At 47.0% G+C, this 20,086-nt stretch overlaps 1 protein-coding gene across 1 annotated transcript in view; it reads left to right on the top strand.

Moving 5' to 3' along the window:
• The first annotated feature begins 6,461 nt into the window (after positions 1-6,461).
• CREBBP (CREB binding protein) overlaps positions 6,462-20,086 on the top strand; it is a 128,376-nt gene continuing 114,751 nt past the window's right edge. Inside the window, exons 1-2 of the mRNA XM_056866166.1 lie at positions 6,462-6,550; positions 10,080-10,789. Coding sequence (XP_056722144.1) covers positions 6,466-6,550; positions 10,080-10,789 — 795 coding nt within the window. The 5' untranslated portion in view covers positions 6,462-6,465. The remainder of the gene's footprint in view (positions 6,551-10,079; positions 10,790-20,086) is intronic.

Here is a 20,086-nt window from a genome sequence, read left to right as displayed (position 1 = left end):
CCAACCCTAACCCAAACTCCAGGACTTGATTGGGGCATCAACTAGATGTCTTGCATCAACAGCCTTGCATCAACTAGAGCCTGTGTCTTTTCCATCAGAGCTCCAACTTATGGAAGGGGGAGAACCCCTGAGGCAGCAAGGGCGGCTCCATCCCTGGAGGAGTTCAGAAGGCCATTCAATTAGCCAGGGCTTTTAATGAGGGGGATACACCATAGGTGGGGGGGCTGTGCTGCATGCTGTGTTTTAAATATGAACCTGGAAGCCACCTTCAGCTATGAGAAATGTGAGATATGTCTGTTAATCAACAAATGCCCTATGAGGTCAGATAGGACTAGCTCAGGGACACACGTCAGCTTCAGGGTGAGCACCTAAACGCACCCCCTTCCATACCTGATACTCTAATCACCCCAGGGGGAGGGGAGCAAGCATGTACTCTTCCTTCTAGGACAGACCCAAAGCACAATTCATAGAATCATAGAGTTGGAAGGGGCCATACAGGCCATATAGTCCAACCCCCTGCTCAATATAGGATCAGCCTAGAGCATCCCTGACAAGTGTTTGTCCAGCCTCTGCTTAAAGACTGCCAGTGAAGGGGAGCACACCACCTTCCTTTCTTGGTCGCTGCCAGCACAGATCCCATCAGTGTATATGTGAAGCTGGGATTTTTTGCCCCAATATGCATTGCTTTTCACTTGCTCACATTGAATCTCATTTGCCATTTAAATGTCCACTCCTCGTTTGAAGAGATCCTTTTGGAGCTCTTTACAGTTTGTTTTTGTTTTAACCACCCTAAATAATTTGGTGTCATCTGCAAACTTGGCTACCTCGCTGGTCACCCCCAACTCCAGGTCACTGATGAACAGGTTGAAAAGCACCGGTCACAACACAGATCCCTGAGGGACCCCACTACTCACATCCTTCCATTGTGAGAACTGATCATTGATTCCTACTCTCTGTTTCCTATTTTTCAGTCAGCATTCAATCCATAAGAGGACTTGTCCTCTTATCCCATGACTATGAAGTTTGTTTAGCAGTCTTTGGTGGGGGATCAGTTCTTATAGGTTATCCAGGCTGTGTGACTGTGGTCTTGGTATTTTCTTTCCTGACATTTCGCCAGCAGCTGTGGCAGGCATCTTCAGAGGAGTAACACTGAAGGACAGTGTCTCTCAGTGTCAAAGTGTGTTGGAAGAGTAATAATATATAGTCAGAAGGGGGTTGGGTTTGAGCTGAGTCATTGTCCTGCAAAAGAATAAAAGGTAATGTGCTAATCATTGTCCTGTAAGTATCAAGGTAATGTGCTAATTAGGGTGTGGTATGTTAATGTGGAACCATTGTATCCTGAAGTGATTTGTTAACATGTGGAATCCAAAGCTAATCTGCATGGCTATTGTGGACTGTAGTCTTTGTTAGTCTGGAGTTTTTCAGGACAGGAGTTTTCCAGACTGTCCAGATCACGCGAAGTGATGGTATTGCTTTACTCCGCTCTGGTTAGACCTCAACTAGAGTAATGTGTTCAGTTTTGGGCACCACAATTTAAAAAAGATGTAGACAAGCTGGAACGTGCCCAGAGGAGGGCAACAAAGATGGTGAAGGGTCTGGAGACCAAGTCCTGTGAGGAAAGGTTGAAGGAGCTGGGTATGTTTAGCTTGAAGAGGAGAAGACTGAGAGGGGACATGATAACCATCTTCAAGTACTTGAAGGGCTGTCATATTGAGGATGGTGCCGAGTTGTTTTCTGTTGCCCAAGAAGGTTGGACCAGAACCAACGGGTTGAAATTAAATCAAAAGAGTTTCTGTCTAGACATTAGGAAGAATTTTCTAACAGAGCGGTTCCTCAGTGGAACAGGCTTCCTCAGGAGGTGGTAAGCTCTCCTTCCCTGGAGGTTTTTAAGAAGAGGTTAGATGGCCATCTGTCAGCAATGCTGATTCTGTGACCTTAGGCAGATAATGAGAGGGAGGGCATCTTGGCCATCTTCTGGTCACTAGGTGTGGGGGGGAGGTAGTTGTGAATTTCCTGCATTGTGCAGGGGGTTGGCCTTTTTAAAAAAATATTTTTTATTTTTCTTCATTTAATATATCCATAAAAACAATATAATAATAATAATAAAGAGAAAGACAAGTAGTATTTCTAATTTAACAATCAAATGACTTCCCCCTCTCCCTCTTCCGTCTAAATTAAATAGTATAATCTTTTGCTAACGGAACCAATCCCTATATTATTTTAATTAATCTGTTCTTGTCGTAAATACAAAGTGTGAATAAGGGATTAGATCAATGAGTATCCTTTAAATGGTCCCGTTAAAAAATAATTTTCACAGTACATTCTCCAAGCCTCCCATTCCCCCCAAAATTGTTCATTATCATTCTGATTTATCAAAGCTGTAAGCTTCGCCATCTCGGTCAATTCCAGCATCTTTTTTATCTAGTCTTTTTGTCTGGTATCTCAACTGTCTTCCATTTAGCTGCATATATCAATCGAGCAGCCGTGGTGGCATAAATCAAAAAGGTTCTGAGTGAAAATGGTATCCGGCATCATACTCAATAGCATCATTTCAGGTGTTTTGGGAATATTTTGTTGTAGAATCAACCTTATTTCATTATATATCATCTCCCAATTTTTTTTAGCTTTTTCACAAGTCCACCACATATGATGAAAAGATCCTATTTCTTTATTGCATTTCCAGCAGTTTGGTGACATTGAAGCATACGATTTTGCTAATTTCTTCGGTGTTAAATACCATTTATACATGCAGGGGGTTGGACTTGATTTCCCTGGTGGTCCCTTCCAACTCTATGATTCTATGAAAATACCAAGACCATGGTCACACAGCCCGGATAACCTTCAAGAACTGATGAACTCTGACCGTGAAAGCCTTCACCAATATTTTGGTGGGGGACTTTGTCAAAAGCCTTTTGGAAATCCAAATATGCAATGTTGAAAAGGTGGTGGGGTGGCACTGTATGTGAGGAGAGGGCTAGCTTGTCAAGAAATACTGGAGGACGCAGGTGACAGCCCAGTGGAAAGCATCTGGGTGAGGATAAGGGAAGGAAGGACAAACAGTATTGTGGTTGGAGTCTGCTACAGACCTCCGTGGATGCTGCCCTCCGTGAGCAGCTTGGCAGGGGATCCAGGCAACATGACCTGGTAGTTATGGGTGATTTCAACTTCCCTGATGTGTGCTGGGAGACAAACTCTGCAAAGCGACCACAGTCATGCAAGTTCCTCACTTGCCTGGCCGACAACTTCCTTCATCAAATGGTAGAGGAAGCTCCGAGGGGCTCAGCCACACTCGACTTAATATTGACCAACAGAGATGGTAGATGAGGTGGAGGTAGTGGGGACCTTAGGGGGAACTGACCATGTCCTCCTAGAATTCCTTTTGCTGTGGAGGACCAAGGAAGTTCGTAGGTTGATATACTATAACCACATGCCAGACACGTTTCGGCTTGTTTGGCCTTCCTCGGTGGTCAATTGAAACCCATGCAAAACATAACACGCATATTTACAGATATATATATATACATATACAAACAATATATATCGGACCAGGCTGTGGACACACAATAATGGGTTTAAATTGCAAGAGGAAAGGTACTGGCTGGATATTAGGAAACCTTTTTTTTACAGTAAGAGTTGTTCGACTGTGGAATCAGATATCTAGGGAGGTGGTGAGTGAGCAGTCTTCAAGCAGAGGCTGGACAAGCACTTGTCAGGGATGCTTTAGGCTGATCCTGCATTGAGCAGGGGGTTGGACTAGATGGCCTGTATGGCCCCTTCCAACTCTATGATTCTATGAACGTCCACAGGCTCATCGCCTCCCCTCTGGTTGGGTCCATGACCAACTGTTCGAGGGCACAGTCATTGAGGAGGTCTAGAAATTTTATCTCTTTGGCTTGACTAGAACATGCATTTATCCAGTCAATATCAGGGTAGTTAAAGTCTCCCTTCGCATGCTTCCCTGATGTCATTCTGTTTCTAGATCACCCTGAGCCTTTTAGTCAAGGGGCTGACAGAGTGCCCCCCAGTACCTTTGGAGCATGGAATTGTCACCTACAAGGATTCTGTGGACGAGTCTGCCCTTTTTATGGTTTTTAGTTTATTAGTTTACTATGCCTTCCTTGACATACATAGCAATACCCCCTCCAATACGCCCTTCCCTGTCATTTCTATAGAGTTTATGACCAGGGACGACCATATCCCATTGGTTCTCTCCCCTCCACCAGGTTTCTGTAATGCTCACTATACCTATGTTTTCCCCTAAAACCATCCACGCTAACACCCCCATTTTTGCTTGGAGGAAGTTGAACTCCCCCTCCCCAATGCCCAACTTTCCATTCTAATTTCTGATGTTAAAGTGTTCCATTGCGCAGGCACACAGAAGATAACACAAGCAAGAGCAATAGAAGTTTAGTCGTGTAAATCCCACATACAACTGCAGTGTGCTGTTAAGGAATTCTGCATCAACGTCAGAACGTAAGCAGAGCCCGCTGGCTCAGACCGTTCAGCCCGGCCACTCGTTTCACCCAACTGTCAACCAGGGGCCCAGGAAGACCAAACAAATACAGTGCAGAGGACGAGGCCCCTCCACTGCTGCTGCCTCCACCCCCCCCCCCGGGATCCAGAGGTTTGCTGCCTCTGGAGATGAAGACTCTCTTCAGTCACCACAGTTAGGAGCTGCTGATGGACCCTGTGTCACCCTCTTTTAAAGCCACAGGGAATGCCACAGGGTCACAGCAAATGTGGTAGATGCAGTTCAGTATTGGTAAGATGAAAGTGATCTACACTGGAACAATAATACTAATGTTATGCATATGATGATTGGGTGTGAGGAGGGGGAAAGATCTTGCTTTTGTAGTGGATAGCTTGAGGAAACTGTGGTGGATAGCTTGATGAAATGGCCAATATGACAATGGCCCTGTACAGGCGTACAGATAAGCCTTGTTTGGAATAGAGCACAGAGTTCCGGTGACCGCACCGCCAAGAGGGCGCTGCAGGGCTGGCTGGACCCTCCCAAGGATGATCGGGGGGTGGTGGGGGGTGGGGTGGGGGGTACTTTCCCCAGGGAGAAAGGCCAAAGAAGGACTTTCCATTCTGGAAAGAAGGCCGCTGAGGAGAACCACGAGGGAGGGAGGCGGTGAGGGCGCGGAAGGGGGCTTTTCTAGAATCTGAGGCCGCCCAGCAAAGCAGGGTGGGCATACGGCCTCTTTCTTCAGGAAGCCCAATGCCCGGCTAGGGTTGCCAACTCCAAGCTGGGAAATACCTGGAGATTTGGGGTGGGGGGGCATTTGGGGATGGGCGGGACCTCAGCAAGATAGAACCCGCCCTGTAAAGCAGGCCCTTTCCTCCAGTCTGAAGAGGAGTTGTAACTGCAGATCTCCCGGCCCCACCTGGAGACTGGCAACCCTACACCCAACTCCCCCCCCCCCGCAGGCTGCCGCCGGAGAAGGAAGGAAGGAAAGAAGGAAGGAAGGAAGGAAGGAGGGCAAACCCAAGGGCGCAGGGGCCGGGGCGGCCTCCGCCTCCTCCTCCGCCTCCTCCTCCTCCCCGGGGCTCCGCCTCGCCCTCCGCTCTCCTGCCGGGGGGGGGCTGGGGGGGCGCGCCCGACTCCAGCCTCCTCCCTCGCCCCCGTCCGTCCGGCAGCGCTCGGGCCTTTCCGGCAGCGAGGGGGAGGGGCCGCGTAGACGCAGTGACGTCAGCGCGCACGCCCCGCCCAGGCCCCTCCCGCTCTCTGTCTGGGAAAGAGAAGAAGGGGGGGAAACTTTTTCTTTTTTTTTCTTTTCTTTTTTTAATTGAGGAATCAACAGCCGCCATTTTGTCGCGGAGCCGGAGCGCGTCGCGGGCGGGAAGCGGGGCCGGAGCCGCAGAGCGAGAGAGAGCGAGAGCCCCCTCCCCGCTGCCACGATCACCGCCACCACCAGGGCCCGCCTGCCCGCCCACAGGCCGCGGGGAGCCTCCTGCCCACCGGCCGCCCGGCCCGCCGCCGCCGCCTCCACAGGGCCGCCGTCGCCGCCGCCGCCGCGCCCTCCTGCCCGCCCCTCCTCGCTGCGGACGCGGGGCTTGCCTGGGCCGCACCACCGGGGCGCGAGAAGGAAGGCCGCGCCGCGAGGGGCGGCCGGAGGGGGGCGCTGTGGCCGCCTGACTGGCGGGCGGGCGGGCGCCAGCGAGCGAGCGAGCGGGGGACAGAGAGGCGCCGCCTTCGCCGCCATCCGGGGCCCTCCGCGCGCGGCCAGGGGGAGGGGCGCCGGCCGCTGGGAGTAGCGCCGGGCCGAGCAGCCCGCCCGCCCGCCCGGCCCCGGCCCCGGCCTGCCCGGCCCCCCCCCCCGCTCCGCCCGCCCGGCGGGCATGGGGCAGCCGCGGGGCCTGCGGGCGCTGCTGCGTGCGGGGCGCTGAGCCGCCCCTTCCCCCCGCCGGGCTGAGGCTGAGGCTGGAGCTCCCGCCGCCGCCGCCGCCGCCGCCGCCGAGGCCATGGCGGAGAACTTGCTGGACGGGCCGCCCAACGCCAAGCGGGCCAAGCTCCACTCGCCCGCCTTCTCCGCCGCCGACGCCGCAGGTGAGACGCCGCGCCGGGGGGGGCGGGAGGGAGGGAGGGAGGGGGGCGCCTGCGGGCCGGCCGTGGAGAACGCCGCGAGGGCCGCGCCAGGCGCCCCCCTCCCCTCGGCGGCGGCGGCGGCGGCGGGGGGGGGGGGTTGGGCAACGCGGCAGCTGCTGCTCCGCGCGGGGCGAACCCGCGGCGCCCTGCGAGGAGGAGGAGGAGGAGGGGGGGCGGCGCTTGTGCGCCTCCCGGGGCGGAGACCGCGCGACGCCGGGCCGACCAGGCCGACGCCGGGGCCTCTCCCGAAGCGGCGCCCTTGCAAGAGAGAAGCGGGGCTCCCGGAGGGGCCTCCGTCCCCCCCCCTTGCTCCCCTCGCACGGCTGGTTTCTAAGGACAGACCGGCCCGTGTCGCTGGCTGGAGCCTGGGGGGGCGGAGCCGCTCCTGCCGGGACCCCTTGAAACCCGCGCGCGAAGCCCCTCCCGCCGGGCAGGAAGGAGGGCGCTGGGTGCAGGATGCCAGACGCACGCACGCACCCCCCCCTCTCCTTCCGTCCCGTCCAGGATGGTGCCGCGACAGCGCTGCCTTCATCTCTGGAGATAGGAATAAGCGCATCGGGGGGCGGGGGGGGGATTCTTACAACCGTGCTGCAGTCGTCGGGTTTCAGCTCTCCTTGAATCATGGAGTGGGAAGGGGCACCAGGGTCATCTAGTCCAACCCGCTGCACAAGGCAGGAAACTCACAACTACCTCCCCCCCAACACCCCCCCCCAGTGACCCGCTACTCCATGCCCAGAAGATAGCCAAGATGCCCTCCCTCTCATCATCTGCCTAAGGCCACAGAATCAGCATTGCTTAAAAACCTCTAGGGAAGGAGAGCTCACCACCTCCCGAGGAAGCCTCTTCCACTGAGGAACCGCTCTGACTGTTGGAAAACCTCTTCCTAATGTCTGGCTCTCTATGGACCTCTTCTTCTTTCTGCCATATTTCTATGCTTTTGTTGTCAGGTGCATCTCTCACAGTGCATCTTTTCATCTAGTCTCTGGTTTTTTTTTGGGGGGGGGGTGTTTACAAGTTTATTTGGTTTATTCCACGTTTATTCAGTCAGTACAAGTGTTTCAGTGGTTCTGTCAGTTTGAGGATCTCAGACATAGAACTGTGATAGTCCACCCTTCACAATAGTTCCTGACTGGTGGCAAGAGTTGCTTGTGTTGAGCATACTGGGGTGGGCCCAGACTCAGGTGCCAATTTCTGCTGAACCCCCCTTCTATCTGCAGACACACACCCCCTCTCGTCATTCCCTGGGGTGGGGGGCTGTCCGCCAAGAGCAACATTTCAGGGAGATCAGTTTGGGGGGCGGGAGGAAAGCCCCATGTAGTCTGGATCCTACTTACCGATGTCAGTATCCAGCTTGCTTCAGTTCTGTGACTCCAGGTGGGATGTCACGGACCGTTATACAGGAGGTAACACTAGAATAACAAGTCATTCTGTTGTTAATGGATTCCTTGCAAACTCAGGGTAGTGGTTCTGAGTTCATTCTGCTACAATTCATAAATGGTTATAATAATCAGAACCATGTTGTTGTAGTAGGAGTAGGAAGACATTTTTTAAAGCAAGCATGATGAATTTTCATCCAGGAATGCTATTGATGCGTTCATAGGATCTGGTGGAAATGGCAGTGAATGATGTTGCTGGTATGTTAATAGGGTTTCATAGCATTTGGTTAACTTAAATGTAACGTAATTTTGAGTTCCCAGCTGTTTTGAGTTTTTTCCATACTTTTCCAGTCCACCATTTTAAAGACTTTGAGTGCAGTTTGAGTGCTGCTGAGAAGAAGTCATAGGAATACGGGCTTGTGCCTGGGATGGGAGGCCTGAGCATGGACTGTGGGCATGTTAAAATGTTCCTCCTTCTGTAAGCTGTTGAGCATCACTTCTGCACACCAGCCGCTTGCTTTTGTACTGTACAAGGGTCAAGCATTGACTGAAGTCTAGATATGAAATCTTGTGTGAGCTGGATGAATATCTGTTTTGTATTTTTGGCCATTTGTTTTGAAGTTAAGGCTTGGACTACATTTGGCGGGGGTCAGGGGTCGGCAGCTGTTGCACCTTCAGAACGGGGTGTTGAAAGGGTAGAAAAGAAAACAGAAAAGCTTCTCTGAAGGAGGAACAGCAGCCTGAGCGTGTGCCTGTGATGATCCCCAACTAAAAAGCGCAGTGCAAGGAAAGGGGTTTTAGACCAGTTGCTTTGGCACTGACCAGTGGGGGGGGGGGGGCTTGGTGAGCAGCTCATTCCACCCTCAGCCTGAGCATACTGGAAAGAGGAGGGGTTTAACAACACTGTGAACTGAAGTCCTGCAGAGCGTCTGTACGGTGTAAGGGTTGGACTGGGAAGACCAGGTTTCAAACCCCACTGTGCCATTCATCTCTCTGGGAAACCCAGAACCAGACACACACTTAGTTTAACCAGCCTCATAGGGTTGTTGTGAGAGTACTGTGGCGAGGGGACAACTGTGTACACCTTCTGAACTTGAAGGAAGCGTAGGATAACGGGATGGGGATACTCTTCCCCAACCTGAGTAGTACTGAATCTCAGGGAAGGTTACCCCCTATCTGCGTTGTTCAGGAGTTCACTTTTTAACCTCTTGTTGAATGGGAGATTTGGTCTCAGTTTTTTCATCCTTGTTGAATTGTTTCTAATGCTCTGCTGCCTAGGAGGGAGTTTGCACATGCACAGGCTTCACCAGAAGAGTGTTTGGAGGTTTTATATATGCTTCTTCTCTAACCATTGCAGAATTTTTAACCCATGGCTGTAGTGGCTCAGTAGATTTCACTGCTAATTGGCTCTTGATACTTGAGTTCACTCGCAGGGATGGATTATAGGGAATGTGAGTCTGAACATTGTTTTTATGGCGCTAACTTTGCCTTCCCTAAAAAGAACTTAAGCTCTTTTGTATTGTTGTTGTGGCACTGTTTTGTTGCACTACACACAAAGTGTGCTACTAAAATTGGGAGAATCTGGAGAGTGGTGGGAAATGTTCCTGTAAAGAGACTGAGCTGCACCCTCCCGCTGTGCTGTAGGAGGCTGCGTGTAGTTTTCTGTGAGAAATACTTTTTTATGATGCTCTTTCACTGTGGCTTTTTGTTGTCGAAAGCAAATTGTTTGACAAAGCGTTTGACACAGTAAAGGGCCGCGTTGGCCACCAGCTGTTTAATCAGCATTTTTGTTTCTCTGTTGCGTTACTGTTTTCACTTTACTCTTCCATGTACAGCTTTTACTGAAGTGCCTCTTTGTATGACCTCTCTGCTTCTGATACATCCTGATATTAAGCCACATTATACGTTATAAGTAACTGATATGGCTGCATTAGAAAGTTTTTACTGTTTCGCAAAATTGCCTCCGTTCTTTATTAGTTAGAGAAGGTAGAGTGTTTAAATAAAAAATCGCATGTTACTTGTTTTGTGCTAATAGTTCATAAGGAGCTGCATAGAGAATTCACTATTGTGAATATTCATGATTTGTTTCTTATGCCACTCTCTTAACCTTGCAGATTTTGGATCTCTGTTTGACTTGGAAAACGATCTTCCTGATGAGTTGATCCCTAATGGAGATCTGAATCTTTTAAACAGCAGTGGGAACCTTGTTCCAGATGCAGCTTCTAAACACAAACAACTTTCTGATCTTCTGAGGGGAGGCGGCGGCAGCTCTTCTTTAAACCCAGGAATTGTAAATGTGAACTCCAGTAACCAGGTCCAACAGGGAGTCAACAGCCAAGTCCAAGGGCAGCCGAACAGCATGAACATTGGCAACCTGGGTGCAGTGGGCAAGAGTCCTTTAAACCAGGGGGACACGTCTGCCTCCGCCCTGGTCAAGCAGGCAGCCAGCACATCCGGGCCCAGCACACCGGCCACTCAAGCCTTGAGCTCTCAGGCACAGAAGCAAGTAGGGATGGTGACAAGCAGCTCAGCAACCTCTCAGGCAGGATCTGGGATATGTATAAACAGCGGCTTCAGCCCAGCACATCCGGGCCTCCTCAGTACTAATTCTGGCCACAGTTCAATGAATCAGACCCAACAAGGGCAGGTGATGAATGGATCCCTTGCGGCAGCCGGAAGAGGAAGAGGCACTGGAATGCCATATACAGCACCCACCATGCAGGGGAACACTGGCAGTGTGCTAGCGGACACCTTAACACAAGCGGCTCCCCAAATGGCGAGTCACACAGGGCTGAACCCAACCCAGGCAGGAGCCCTGGCAAAAGTATGTGGCAACACTTTTAAACTGGGAATATCTTTGCCGTTTTATTAAAAGAGGGTGATCTTATTGAATGCTAAAGATGAGCGATGGGGATAATTAGCTGACAGATGTATTATTTAAATAACTTACCATGAGTTTCTGTAGGGAGTAGCGTAACTGCATTTATTCCACCATAAAGACATTGGGGGAGTAATTATTTATAGTTATATAAATTATAGTAATTTTATTTGGAACTACTATTTAGTTATTTTTGTTTAAAAACCTTGATATATTTTTCAGTGTTTATTGTTACCATAGTAAAAAGCTCTTCTACAAGTAGCCCTTGTTTCCAGCTGCAGAGCGGGGCGGTCTTGACCCTTGGTCCAGCAGCCGCTGTGGCACCTCTTGGTGCCTGAGAAGTTGATTTTCCGTGACCTGCGCTCTTCATCATTTTCAGCAGGTTGAGGTTGTAAATGTTCATTGTGAACATTGTGAACTGCCTCAGTTGCTGTAAATTAAAGTCAATTAAATTGGGTCAGCAGCTCCATTCCATGCTGCTTGCTGTAGCTGCCTGTGACAAGGCAGAGGAACGGGTACTCGACCACTTGTAGAACTGAAAGTGTGGGACAGAGCTGCCTTTGCACAGGAAAAAGGCATTTTGGAGTATCCACCCCAAGGGAGGTACTGATCTTGTGCACTTGCAGCTGACTGCCTGTTTAGGGGAGGGCTGTAACTCAGTGGTAGAGCATTTCCAGTTAAAAAGGATTAGAAAGTAGGTGATGGGAAAGATCTCTGCCTGAGACCCTGTGTAACGGCCAGTTTTTCTGACTCGTAACATTTAGAGAAATGTGGACTGAGAATACTTCAAGGCTTTGCTCTTGGCTGGTATCCACAGTATCACAACTCTCCCTGCCTTATCAAATCAGAGAAGGCTTTCACCTCTTCCAACCTTTTGATAATACAATGTATTATCCAGGACCACAGGTCCTCTGTTTTTCTATTCAGGTAACCAGCAAATGAATTGACACCTGTATGAATCTTTCTATCCTTTATTGAAAAAGGGAATGATTCTTTTTATTAAACAAGACAGTATAAATAGAGAACTAAAATTATTGAACTTACACAGAATGTAATTAAACAGGCAAGTATAATCAAATCTCCTAACGTTATTTTAATGCATATCAAAACCAGTTGTCTGTTAGAACAAATCAGGATTCAATCTCTTGTTCATTGCTCTTAAGGAATATCAAAGAAGCCAAAAGCGTCCCTATACCTTACCAAGCAGGGGTCCTTCAATCTCTAACAGCTGAGCTTCAGTCCAAGGAAATCTGATTTGGTCTTCAGGCTCATGCATAGTTATCTATCTGATTACTTATCTATGTGATTAATCTTTGAAGTCACTTAGCACAATCATTTGACTTATTTCGAAGTACCTGGTTAGGAGCCCCGTGGTGCAGAGTGGTAAGCTGCAGTACTGCAGTCAAAAGCTCTGCTCACGACCTGAGTTCGTGCAACACACATCTGTTCACTTTAACACATGATGAGTACATTTCTGAAATAGCTAGGTAGAAGGCCATAAACTGTCTCATCAAAATAACTTTCCCAAAACTTTCCCAGCTTACATCAGCTAAATAGTTTCCCAGTCCTAAAAACGGCAAACAAAGGATGACATAGCCCACAGGTGTCCCCTTGTACTGGGGATGAGATCATTGCTACCTGACACCTGGAGAGCTCACTGCCTGTCTGGATAGACAATACAGACTTTGATGGACCAAAGGTCTGATTCAGTATTAGGCAGCTTCATGTGTGTTCGTGTGTGGGGGACTGATGGGTGATGGATTTATGGGTGGCCATAAAATACACAGAGAGCAGGTTGCAAGGGGTTAGATGTCTCTACTTTAGACGGACAATGGAACAGTAATATGTACCTCACTATAACGGTGGATTGTGTTTAAAATGAAACTCCTCAAAAGCAGCCCCCCCACAAATCCATAGGACGAAGCTGAGAACTAAACATTTAACATGATTGGATTTATTTGTACTAATACCAGATGATTTCAGGCAGTCACAACAGAGCCATGGTTGGCATTCAGCTGCACACTAACCCAAGTCTGGCTGCTGCTCAGCTGAATTCTACTTCTCATGTGGAATTTGGATTTTTAGGAAATAAACTGAACATCAGCAGATTGTGATTGGAATGGTGATTGTTAGTTGACTCTGATTTACTTTGATTATTTCAACACATTTGTATTGCAATCGCTTTTGATTAGTAGCTAGTTTCGTTGACGGGCCATCTGGATTGTGCTGTGGGTCAGGTCCTCCACCTGCTGGCATAACTAGTCCACATTTTCCCTCTGGTGTTCATAACAATTTGAAGCATGTCGAGGATGGCTGGGTGAATAGCTGAGCAGGAGGAGGGAGAGGCTGCAACACAGCAAAAGCCCTACTGGATCAGATCAAAGGTCCACATGGTCCAGTATCTGCCTTCACTTTCCTACAGGTTGGATTCTTTTTAGTGATGTGGTTTTCAAATTGAAATAGAGCCTTTAAAAATGTTGTTGGAAGTTTTTAGAGGGACGAAATGTGGAGGAGTATGGTGTTCGGAGGTTCAGAGCCTCTGAACATGGATATTCCTTTGAGCTACTCTGTGGCTAGTGGTTGTTTACATGCTTGTGATTCAATCTTGTGCAGTTTTTTTGCAGAAGTAGACCAATTTTATTCAGTGGGGTTTCTTCCTAGGTAAGCGTGCATAGGATTGCAGTAGGAGGCAGCATCCCATGTAAAATGTTTAGCGGGTATGCAGATTTTAATGATGCTGGTGTAGCTTAGGATCATGACCTGAGACATCTTGTCCACTCTCCTTTGTTTTTGTGACATTCAGCCTGATGAAGAGTTCTGGTTAACTTGGAATCCTGCACACATTCTTCTCTCATTTTGGTTAGTCCTAATAAAAGGTATTGTGTGCCTTTTTTCTTGTTTTTGGATTAATCTATTCCGTCATTCTTTTCTACACCTGTTCCAGTTCTTTTGTTACATGGGGTGTCCAAAACATATGCAGTATTCCAAATGCTGTTGCACAAAAATGTTATATAATAGTACCATCTCTTCTTTATGTGTGGAGGCAGAAGAGACAGAGCTTGCGGCAGAACTTGTGGGAAATAATACATATGAGGAGTGTTGTGCTTACAGTTAAGTAAAGTAGTGGTCAGCAATTGCCCTCATATGTTTCTAAATCTGCTGGACAACAAAGAAGGTTATATTGTGAGGTCATGTTCCAATTCCCAATCATTATACAAGAAAAGAAGTTGTGATTTGCTAAAGTAATTTAAGCTAGTTACAGAGTGGTAGAGATAGCCCAGACCTGGTCTCTTGAGCGCGGGGCCACCGGTCTCCTCTGAGTGACCAACCAGAAGCAAAGAGTGGTGGTCAGGCCTTGCCTGACTCTCCCTATTCTGTACAACAGTCTGGCAAAACTGGCTGCTGGTTAGGGTATTTTTCTCTTGTGACAGAGGTATGGCATCTATTCAGCACAAACATCAGCTAGTGAATGAGATAATATGTGAAGTTCCAATTGCCATGACAAGTTGAGTCTTGAGCCAGTTTAGGATCACATCATTTTTCCTACAAAGGTGTTATTGCACAACACTTGTGAACAGTGTGCAAGTGTCTCTTACTGCACATTCAGGTGTTCATACATAGGTATATGCAACCTGATGGGCTTAATTTGTAGCAGAAGACATTTTTACTTGTAAATAAGTGCTCTGTCCTATTCACAAAGAACTCTGAAGTATTGTTTAAAAGTTAGATGTTCTTCAGATCATAAGTGGTAAATTATTTCATGACTTGAATATATAATAAACTATTGAAATAATACCTCTAGGCCTGTTATCCACTTACAATGACATTCATTTTCCATTTACGTTTAGCTACCCTTCTCTCTGAAGTGCGTCTGATTTAAACCTGTTTCTTTAAGAAAATTGTATTTCTCTTACCACCCTTGAAAACTCCTTGATTTGTATGTAAATCTGTGTAAATATTGAAGCTGGTAGAGACTATTGTAGAGTTAACAGAAAAGACGGTGAAAAGTTCTGTGTTCAGCTGCTTGGGTCCAGTGTGGGGAAGAAGGCAGAGAGACAGAGCCAACAGTCAAGGAAACGGCTGCATTAACCTAGTAGAGATAATATAAGGAAACTATTTTTATTGATAAAATCTAAAACATCACTATTCTTGCAAACATGTCCAAAGTCTACTTTGTAAGTAATTGCTTCAGCTTAAGGAACAGCTGCCAGCTATTTGGTGTGTTCTAAAATATAAATTTAATAAGTCAAGTCAAGTTTCTTGTATAAGGCCTTGGGCCATTACAATCTAAAACAGTATAGAAACAGATTAAAATATACAAAACCAGAATCATTAAAAGAATACAAAAATTAAAATACACCCATTCGGCTCTATGCAGCTTTTCCACCTTTCATGATTTGCTTCGCCCTGATTTTCTTGGCCGCCAGGCCATACAAGTGACATTCTTTGAGAGATATATGGGTCCTTATCTGATAGCAAATAGATTAATCTGTCAACATCAGATGATAATTCTGACGCTGAAAGAATGTTTGCCAGAAACTTGTTCCGGGGCTCAGTATATAAAGGACAGGACATAATGGGGGAGTTCTTCCACTGAACCACCACATAAACAAATGCAATAAATTTAATAAGATGTTGAATGACATAGGAGTCCAGTAGCTCCTTAAAGAAATATGGCATTTATGCTGTAATTTTATTTCAGCATTTAGTGAGTCAGATCTCACTTTCTTGGATGAATCGGAGTGTACGTACAGTAGGCCTGTTTTTATTCACATCGGGGAGGAGGGCATTACAAAGATCACAAGATCGAAAGGGAGTAGGTAGTTGTGAGGGTGTGAGACACTCCAAACCAACAACAGCAAAGTAGCATAAACATCAAATCTAATGCAGGATGAAATTAATACTCAAAGCTGCAAAAGTTGGCGGGGGGGGGGCAGATCCGAGAACACCCAGTTTTCCACAGCACTTGACAGGACATATGAAAAAAACAGATAGTGAATTAATAAACTCAGTGCTTGTGGACCACTTCCAGCTAGTGTTGAACTGGAAAAATGGGAGGAATATGGATCGTGTACATAAATAGGTATGTCACTCTATTTGAAGTCACTGTTGAGTTCAATTTTCATAACATTGCATCTGCATATAACTTTCAACTCAGTTGTGTCTCCCTAGGAAACTTCTCTTCTGAAGTACTGCAACCTTCAGATCTCCTTTTTTTTGACAAAGTTACTACCTTGCTGGATCAGGGGAATGCTCTAGACATAGTTTATCTTGGTTTCAGTAAGGCTTTTGATAAGGTTCCACATAGTATTCTAGTTGACAAATTGGGAAAATGTGGTTTAGATCCTGTTTCTGTTAAGTGGATCTGTAACTGGTTGACAGATCGCACCCAAAGAGTGCTTGTTAATGGTTCCTCATCCACTTGGAGAAAAGTGACTAGTGGAGTGCCTCAAGGATCTGTGCTGGGCCCTGTGTTGTTCAACATCTTTATAAATGATTTGGATGAAGGAATAGAGGGGATGCTTATTAAATTTGCAGTTGATACTAAATTGGGAGAGGTAGCAATACAGTAGAAGACAAAGCCAGGATACAGGATGATTTTCACAGGCTGGAGAATTGGGCTAAAACTAATAAAATGCACTTCAACAAAGACAAATGTAAAGTTCTGCATTTAGGTAGGAAAAATCAAATGCATAATTATAGAATGGAGGAGACTTGTCTGAACAATAGTGTGTGCGAAAAGGATTTTGGGGTCTTAGTAGACCAAACACTGAACATGAGTCAGCAGTGTGATGCGGTAGCTAAAAAGGCAAATGCGATCTTGGGCTGTATCAACAGAAGTATAGTGTCCAGATCACGCAAAGTGATGGTATCGCTTTGCTCTGCTCTGGTTAGACCTCACCTAGAGTATTGTGTTCAGTTTGGGGCACCACCATTTAAGAAAGATGTAGAAAAGCTGGAACGTGTCCATAGGAGGGCAACAAAGATGGTGAGGGGTCTGGAGTCCAAGTCCTATGAGAAAAGGTTGAAGGAGGTGGGTATGTTTAGCCTGAAGAGGAGAAGACTGAGAGGGGATATGATAACCATCTTCAAGTACTTGAAGGGCTGTCGTATAGAGGATGGTGCGGAGTTGTTTTCTGTTGTTCCAGAAGGTCGTACCAGAACCAACGGGTTGAAATTAAATCAAAAGTGTTTCCGTCTAGACATTAGGAAGAATTTTCTAACAGAGCAGTTCCTCAGTGGAATGGGCTTCCTCAGGAGGTGGTAAGTTCTCTTTCCCTGGAGGTTTTTAAGCAGAGGCTAGATGGCCATCTGTCAGCAATGCTGATAACCTTAAGCAGTTCATGAGAGGGAGGGCATCTTGGCCATCTTCTGGGCATGAAGTATGGGTCCCTGGAGGGGGGAGGTAGTTGTGAATTTCCTGCATTGTGCAGGGGGTTGGAGTAGATGACCCTGGTGGTCTCTTCCAACTCTATAATTCTATTATTCTATTGCTAAATAGCCAGAAGGATTCTGCTTCCATTTTTAATGTCAGATTTGTGTCTGTCCTTTTTGGCCCACATAAATGACAGAAAGGCATTGCTGATGTGTGTCAGTGAGAGGATGTGCAGGTGAATGAGCCCCCTGATGGCTTGGCTCAAATTATTCGGCAAGAGTTAGTGTCACTTGTGTGGATGCGAGGACAGGGTCGGCACCACAGCTTGTGGCTGGGGCTGGTCTGTGGCTGTTCCAGGTTGGATGGCTGTCCGTAAGCAGCCGCTGGCCCTCCCTCCTTCCCCACTCTAGGAGAAGGAAGCATCGTCTTCTGGGAGAGGTGATGCAGATCCCCGATGACGCGCTGGGGAGGCTTTAGCTGTGAGCTTTTGGTCACAACCTGTGGTCTATTGTTTTCCCTGCAGAGCCTTTTTAGGCCATCCACATGGGGGACGGGTTCCCGCCCCTTGATCATTTTGTCGCCCTTTTCCAACACTGCAGTGTTGTTCCTGATATTTATTTTATTTGAAGCATTTATGTCCTGCAATTGCAGTGAACTGATTACCAACAGGGCTTACAGTTAAATTAATTACATAAAAATGGTAAATATCTAAAAACATTAACAGTGGTTAAATAAGCAGCAATAAATGCAACCAATTAGCCAGGCAGAACAAAATGAAAAGCTAGCTTCATGTTTCAATATAAAACTAAGGCAAAGTGTGGAGTCTGCCTAAAACCAGAAAACGCAGGCAGAGTTAGTATAAAAAACATCCTGAGATGCAGGGTCCTGAATGTGTGCGGGACAGAGAACTCTGAAGAAAAGGAAAAATATTTATTCAGCCTACTGTTTTTGTGGTGCATAGCCTGTTTGGCCATCTGTAACAGTCTGTAAATCAAAGTCTGCAAAGGCACAAATCTCATCTGTGTATATGCACAAGTGACCACTCAGAAAACAACAGTTGCAGGATAACAACCTGATTTTGCCTTATATCTTGTCCTAGTGAGCAGTCTTTGAAGACAGTACAAAATGTGCTACTAAGATTGCTGACTAGGACAAGATATAAGGCAAAATAAGACAGCCCTACATAGACTGTATTACGGCAATGTAAGCTGGATATTGGAGCATGTATAACTGGCCAAATCCTGCCTCTCAAGCAGGGGTCATAGGTGGTGAGCAAAGCAGAGTTGACTCTGAACCACAGAGGAAGCCTGACCCTCTATCTGTAGGCCTAGCTGTAATGGGACCTTCTAGTAGCGAACCCCTGTTCTGTCAGGCAAACAGCATCCCACTGAAAAGTGGCCAGCGCCTCATCCCTTTATTGGCCACCAGCAGCACCTCCGTCTTTGGTTGAGTTTCAGCAGTGGGGAATCCAGAACTGTACACTGTATTCCAGGTGCACAGATGTGCAATAACCGAGGCCAATTTATTTTCAGTCAGTTTCCTACTAATTTCTAGAATGGGATGTTCCTTTTTCACCAGTGCTTCATCTTGAATCTTCTTTTTCATTTAGCTGTTCACTTCAACCCCATGCTGTCTTACCTGGGTAATCACTGCTAATCCGTATCTCATCGATGTATAAATGAAAGTGCTTGGTTTGATTTCTCATCCCAAGATGCATTAATTTCACCTTCCAAATGTTGCCATTCACCCGGGATGGAGAGGTCATTTTGGAGCTCTGTAGTCTGGGTTTTCACATCCTGAATATTTGGAGTCTTTCATAAAATTTGACCACTTCCCTGCTAATCTTTGACTCTGAATCATTTATGAATAGGTTAAAAAGTGAAATAAGCTACTGTGAAAGAAAATATTGTATTAAAACATCATTGGCTGAAACTTGCATGATGTGCAGCAGCAATTTTATTATTGTCTGTACGGGTGTGTTTTGGAGCGGTGGTAGCAACAAAAGCAAAGACTTCAAGAACTCTAGCAGGCACCCCTTTAGTCACAGGGTAGCTGGTTCAGGCATTTTAAAGGTTAAGATATCTTTCAAAAGTGCGGTATGGTATGCTAGCCCTGACCTTGATGGCCCAGGCCAGCCTGATCTCATCAGATCTTGGAAACTTAACAGGGTCTGCCCAAGGTAGTACTTGGATGGGAGACTACCAAGGTAGTCCAGGGTCCCTACGCAGAAGCAGACAATGGCAAACCACCTCTTAACGTCTCTTACGTTGGAAACCCTACAGGGTCGTTATAGGTCAGCTGCCACTTGACAGCACTTTCCACCACCTACCACTGTGATACGCCAGAATTAACAGAAATACATCACTATATGATAGCCAGACATTTAGTAGGCATTTTCCAATTATAAGGAGAGCGCTGCTGGATCAGACCAGTAGTCCATCAAGTCCAGCAATCTGTCTCACACAGTGGCTGGCCCGTTCCTCTGGAAGGCCAACAACAGGCCACAGAGGCCGAGGCCTTCCTCCGATGTTGCCTCCTGGCACTGGTATTCAGAGCTTAACTGCGTCTGACCGTGGAAGTTCCCTTTAGTCACCATGACTAGTAGCCACTGATAGACCTCTCCTCCATGATTCTGTCTAACACCTTTTAAAGCTGTCTGTTCCTGTGGCCATCACTACATCCTCTGGCAGTGAATTCCACTTAAAAAAAATTATTATTATATAAAGGAAGGGTAGAAAAGGGAGAAGGGAAAAAATAGAAATGTCCAACATACAGTTATAAAAAACATTAAATACAAAAGTAACTCAATCAGACCACGTTGTGCTGCAAACAGATTCCACTTTTTGATCACTCGCTGGGTGAAGAAG

This window comes from Euleptes europaea, chromosome 21 (genome assembly GCF_029931775.1).
Source record: "Euleptes europaea isolate rEulEur1 chromosome 21, rEulEur1.hap1, whole genome shotgun sequence".
In the NCBI taxonomy this organism is placed as follows: Eukaryota; Metazoa; Chordata; class Lepidosauria; order Squamata; family Sphaerodactylidae; genus Euleptes; species Euleptes europaea.
This window is presented reverse-complemented; position numbering and strand designations above follow the sequence as displayed.